Genomic DNA, 6,499 nt, shown 5'->3' with positions numbered 1-6,499 from the left:
AGTACAAATATATAATATAATTTATATAAAAAAAAAACGCTATTTGGGATAGCTTTCGCTATAGCGTCGCTATTCGCTATAGTTTTTTCTGGAGGCTCCCCGCTATGACGCGATAAACGCTATTTAGAACCTTGGTTCTATCGGAGCTGCTATGTAGTCTCTTGTGATATGGAGAACCAGATGAACAATTCGGATCGACCGTTAGAATTTTGAAAACTCAAATATTCCTTTATGCAACCCATAACACCGTAGTCTTACTCTTATAATTTAAACTTAAAAAATGATTATAGTGGTTTTATACGAGGAATTTGGACCATTAATTGACATACTCGATTATCAAATTTGCAACCACAGTTGTTTTATGGTTTTATCATTTTTGCTTCAAATTTGTAAAAAAAAATTTAGTTTGTATTAATTGTACAAGATGAAGTTCATATCCGAGCCATAATTGGTAAAGCATCCAATTTAATTTGATAATCTAATAGCAGACCCGGCTCGTGGGCCAGGCGATTTGCTTATTTATTGGGCTGCCCGTGGGCCTGACGGTTAGATTAGTTTTGAAAAAAAAACATAACTGATGGTTATTTTTAAAATTAACTTTTTTTCTTAAGGGTATTAATAAAAATGGCCGGAATCTAATATATATATCCGAACTCATTTTATATATATATTCTCTTCTTTCATATATAGTCAATTGACTCATTTTATTTATTATCATAATTATAAAAATAACACTAATGAAAAAAAAGTATTAATTGCTAACAAAATTATTTGATAATTATGATATATAATTAATAGTTTGGAAAAAAAAATTGCTTTAATTTGTACAATGCAGCTGGTTTGCAACTTAATTTGCATATATATGAAATATATGTAAAGTTTTGGGGAATGTTTAATTACTTGAGCTTAGATCGACGTCATACATTTTGGCTTAATTAATACATAAAAAAATATTGATGGAACAATGAATACTTAATTATTTTACAAGTCAACATCGGGACCCCATGAGGCCATGAGCATGAGCATTCAAATCAAGTAGAAAAAACTAAAATAAGAAAATCGAGCGCAACTTAGTGAGATACCAGTTGAGAGAGAGAGCGAGGTCTGTGCGCGAGAGGGAGACGATGAGGAGGCTAGAAACTTGGGAACGAAGCGGAGGGAGATGGTGCGTGCGACGCCGCGACAGGGAGAAGATGTGGCGAGATCGGCGAGCTCGACAGGGAGGAGATCAGCGAGCTCGACAGAGAGACTCAATGGACGAGCTCAACAGAGAAGAGAAGAAAGACTCAATGGGCGGCCCAGCTCGGATCAGATCGACTCGATTAGGAAAACGCTCTTTAATTTCGAGTTCGAGCTGAGTTTGGACTTATTTGAGCTCAGCTCAATTCGGCTCATTCAAGAGCCCAGCTCAAAGCCCATGAGCCGACCCGGATCGTTTAGCATGCCTAATCCAATACCATTACTGATTTATACTACGTGTTTCAGATTAAAATGTAATGTAAATAATTAAAATTAGACTACTGATTTAGATGTTCAGATCAGTAGCCGCTTTATGTAATGTATATAATTAAAATTTGCAACTACATGTTTCAAATTAGTTTCACTTTTTAAAATTGAGTTTTACTCTATATTACCCCGATATTCTACGTAACTTAGGATCATGTACCCGATATGTGTCTGTTATGTCAGCTGTTACGAGGCTCAAAATTAATTACATTACATTACATTATTATTCACCCGATACTGTGAAACGCAAAATCAAAAATTATTTATCATAATCCAGGCAAGTAACGGGACGGGAGTGTAAGAAACCAGACAGAAAAAGAGTTGTTGAAATTATCACATCATAATCCTAATAAATATAAATCCAGCGGGGCGGGCCCTCTACTAGTTGAGCAAAAGCCCATATCATATCAAGAGGCCCAATACTAAGATCAAGTAACACTCAACACTCAACTCATCTCATCTCATCTCATCTCATCTCTCCTTCCAAGTTGTGATCAAAACAAACAAGCAACAACCCGACAGAATTCTTCCTCATCTCATCTCAACATCAACTACTAAATGCGATCTGAAAATTCAAGCAAATTATAAGACAAGTCGGACAAAGATCTGAAGCAACAAAATGTCATGGCTAGCGAGATCTATTGCGAAAACTCTTCTTCCATCCGACGATGAAGAGGACGAACAAGAGATACCCTCCTCAACCTCAACCACCTCAGACACTGCCGGAGACCCCCAGTCTCCGCCCAAAGGTGTTAAGGAAGACATCTCCGAGCTCACGCAAACCCTTACCCGCCAATTTCGCGGGTTCGCCTCTTTCCTCGCTCCGCCTCCGCAATCCCAATCAGAATTCAAAACTTCACCTGGAGATGACGATGACGTGGAAACATCTGATTCGTCGATAAAAATCCCAGGTGATGTCACTAATCTTCTTTAGAGTTTAGACTGCGTCTTGCTTGCATGATTTAGGTGTAACTTGTAGATCACTGGAAATGAAGTTAAAAGGCTGGAGACATTGGATATATAGCTATTAAAGAGGAAAACTGAGACTCTATTGGTTAGAGAAAGAACTGTTTGACTACTATTCCACCCAAATTGTTAGTTGAGATCAGGATTTTACTAACAGACAGTGAAACACATGCTAGGGTAAAATTCTGATTTATAAACTGCTAAATTCGATGATTTACTAGTACTATTTGAGAAATGGCTATGATAACTGCCACTCTCACATTTGTTGGATTGCTAAACCACACTAAAGATTATAATCTCATACTATGTCAAAAATTTGTAAGTTGTGGTTTTAGTACATGTCATTTTTACCAAATCAAAACTTGTCTTTCTATTTTTTTTTCCCTTTAAATAGTTTGGATATTATCTGTAACTAATTATTTAGAAGCTTCACAGGTATTCGGAGTGACTTTGCTGAGATTGGGGGGAGAGTTCGGAGTGGAATATCTAAGATATCAGAACACGTGGCTGTTTCAGAGATAGCTAAGATAGCTTCCAGTTTTCTACCTCTTGGATCTGATGAGGATGAAGATGCCGAGGACACTGGTGTGGTTGGTGTGACTGAGGAGGTGTTGATGTTTGTGGAAAATATTTCAATGCATCCAGGGACCTGGCTCGACTTCCCTTTGCTAGAGGAAGAGTGTGATGGTTTGTGTTCTTGTCCTCTTACAGTCTACATTACGTTTTCTAAAAGAGAAATTTTCAAACATCTACCTAAAATGACTGGAAGGGGTACAATGGGTTGTTTGGAAAGAAAAGCCGGGGTGGGTATGGGCATGTTATTGTGATTTGAAGAATATATATGGGAGTTTTCTTCTTTTACTGGCAAATAGGGGATATATGTTTTTCATGGGCACGCGTGATATTTCATATATAAACCAGTCAATTGTAACTTTGCTATTTATACTTCCATCAAACAGGAAAATGCAGGTGTTTAAATACAGTTATGTCAACATTTGAGTAAAACGTTTGCAATTAATATAAGCTTTTGCATCTAACATAACAGAGCATTTTTATGTATGCCACATTAATGCTTTATGATTTTGTGGCAGTTGGTATATAGGAAATATTGTGTAGGGGTTGTTTAGGGGTAGTATTATAGGCTTTAGGTCATAGGGCTAGTGATTTGGGGTCAAGGACGTAGAGCTTAGGACTTTGGCTCCTACGTTAGTGTAGTCATCATATAGTTAGTATTATTATTAGTATTATTACTATTATTATTGGTATCATTTTTACTATCTACCTTGACTTTGTGACTACGATTGGGTTTCATTTCTAGCCTACCCCAACTTGTTTGGGACTTAAGGCTTGGTTGTTGTTGTTGTTATATATGAAAAATAATGTCTCCTTTGCTTTATATGCATACTACCTTTCTGTGGTACCAAATTCTAAAAATCAAATATTGCATAAAAAGAAGTAACAACTCCCATTGAGAGCAATTACAGCTTGTCGTTCTGTCTTTTGAAACAGTTAAATCCTGAGTGCTCATTTTTAAATATTATGCATTAATCTATCAACTGCATTGATATCAATCAACAACTTGATGCGATTATGTTTTGCAAGCTGTAAATTCTCAATGGATCAATTTTAAGTTGCATTTCTAGCCTACCCCAACTTGTTTGGGACTAAAGGCTTGGTTGTTGTTGTTGTTGTATACTCAAATTAATCTACAGCTATTTGCAAATGAGTATGGCTGAGTGCACCGAAGAAATATTTGTGAAGCTTGAACTGAAATTAATTACACTCGTTACATGTGACAGATTTTGAGATGTCAGATGTGCAACAAGAGCATGCTCTTGCAGTTGAACAACTTGTGCCAAGATTAGCAGCATTGAGGATTGAGCTCTGCCCAAACCATATGAGCGAAAGATGCTTTTGGAAAATTTATTTCATGCTTGTCTACCCTAGGCTTGATGAGAAAGATGCGGAGATGCTCTTTTCACCTCAGGTTTTTTTTGCTCTCTATTTCAGAATTTTTGTGATACATCTATGGTGGCAAATGGTACGTATTGATGAAGAAAACATGTCATGTAAATGTAGGCTGCTTCTTTTTAATATGCAAAGCAGCAATTTTATTTTTTACCCCCCGTTAATTTTTAGTATTTTCTATGCGACGTCAAATGAGAAATATCTTCCATGGTTCCATTTCCATGTAAACATGGGAAAATGTCATGTACTCAATATCAGATGGTAGGTGGAAGTGGTGATATTTCTTATTGTGCAAGGTATACATGATAAATCTTTTTTAAGTACACATATAAATGTTATTGACTATGAAATAATATCTGGACAAGTTGGTTTTGTCATTTTGGTATTTATATCCTCTTTCAATTATTACATTTATAGTTCATTCAGATGTACTTCAATACAGGAAGTTACAGACTTGGCATGCAACTATTCCTCCTAAATCCTTTTTGTTACATGTCTTTGTGCTACTGAAGCTAAATATTTGAAGTGGAATAGAAAATAATTTACTTTGTGGTATATCGGACTAACAGAAATTTTAAGAGTGCTGGATTTTGGTACTCTTTGTGGAGTTATTATCTAAGACTGCTTGAGCTCCAACCAAGTTAAACCATTATGGAGTTGGAAGAAAGACATATTAAGATGTTTGCATACTCAGTATTACTTGTGGGCAAAATTTTAGATATAACACATGGGTGTGAAGCGGTTGAGTGAAATTGTGGTATGTATGCCATGTCTTGATATTTAGCCCTTCTTTTAAAAGATACAATTGACAACACAGATCAAATTATTCTCTTGTAAGAAGAGTTCACGTCTTTTAATTTAAGTAGTAACACTTTATTCTTGCAGATCATTGATGCCAGAATGCAGTTGTCAAGTGAAAGCCAAAGTCAGAAGAACAAGGAAGGGCAGTATGATAATAGCATTGTAGAGGTACCTATCTTAGAGTTGCCTACTTTTAATGTACCCCAAAAAACCCCAGAATATATCACAGCACCACTTGAACAAGGAGCTGAAGAACCACCATCGAAAGACATATATGACATTCCATCAGCAGCAGCAGCAGCACCATCATCATCATCGTCATCATCTAAGATGCAAGAAGAAGAAACCCTTACCACCATCCCCATATCAGATTTAGTTGAGACTGAAAAGCACCCGGTGGAAGTGACTGAAGTGAAAATAGTGGACAAATCGGTGATTAAAGAAGAGGAACCGGCCACAAAAGTTCCAGCAGCTGTTAAAAAAGTTGAAAATTCTGAAGATTCAGATGGAGATGATGAGTGGTTGCAAGAGGAGGATAGAAACGATAATATAATAGGAGTTTCACAAAATACAGCAAGTGTACCTTTAGTAGATGACGAAGATGTCTCTTTTAGTGACCTTGAGGATGAAGATGACAAGAAATGATGTTTCTTTCAGTGACTTTTCTACGTGTTGCATAATGCTTGTTTACTTGGTGTATATGTTTTCAATCTTAATGGTCCGTGTAAATAAATATGCTGTTACTATGATGCATAACTACTGTAATTTCTGTTCAAGTTGGGCCGTTTGCTGTGTTCGTCTCATCGTCTGTGTTGCATCAACATTTTATATGATGTACGTTATAATTAGGGCTGACGAAAAAAAACTCTAGTTCATGGTTCGGAAAATGTATGTAACCAGCTCGCTCGATTTATATTCGAGTTGTTAACGGGTTCGGTTCGTTCATGGTCGAATTTGTATTTGACTCAACTCAGTTCTCGTAGGATTCTATTTTGGATAATTATAATATCCCCCACCTATCTATCTCCCATTTCATCCTCCAACTAACTTTCTATTTTAACTATAACTATAACTACTATTTCTAACAATCTTTACTTCTTTCCTCTTTCTCCCTTTCTCTTTCACCTCTATTTTTCTCTTTCACCTCCATCTTCTTCTCCCACCTCCGCCTCCGCCTCCCTCTCCCACCTCCGCCTCCCACCTCCCTCTCTCACCTTCACCTCACCTCACCTCTGCCTCTACCTCCCTCTCCCACCTC

At 36.8% G+C, this 6,499-nt stretch overlaps 1 protein-coding gene across 1 annotated transcript; it reads left to right on the top strand.

The window, feature by feature from the left end:
• The first annotated feature begins 2,005 nt into the window (after window positions 1-2,005).
• LOC144566334 (uncharacterized) lies at window positions 2,006-6,024 on the top strand. Its single transcript, XM_078316346.1, has 4 exons — window positions 2,006-2,417; window positions 2,908-3,159; window positions 4,272-4,459; window positions 5,326-6,024. Exons 1-4 carry the CDS (start codon window positions 2,126-2,128, stop codon window positions 5,884-5,886), a joined length of 1,293 nt encoding a protein of 430 aa, XP_078172472.1. The 5' UTR covers window positions 2,006-2,125; the 3' UTR covers window positions 5,887-6,024.
• The last annotated feature ends 475 nt before the right edge of the window (window positions 6,025-6,499 follow it).

The sequence above is a fragment of the Carex rostrata genome, chromosome 15 (genome assembly GCF_964058835.1).
Source record: "Carex rostrata chromosome 15, lpCarRost1.2, whole genome shotgun sequence".
NCBI lineage: Eukaryota > Viridiplantae > Streptophyta > Magnoliopsida > Poales > Cyperaceae > Carex > Carex rostrata.
Note: the sequence above shows the minus strand (reverse complement) of the source record. Positions and strands in the feature narration are given on the sequence as shown.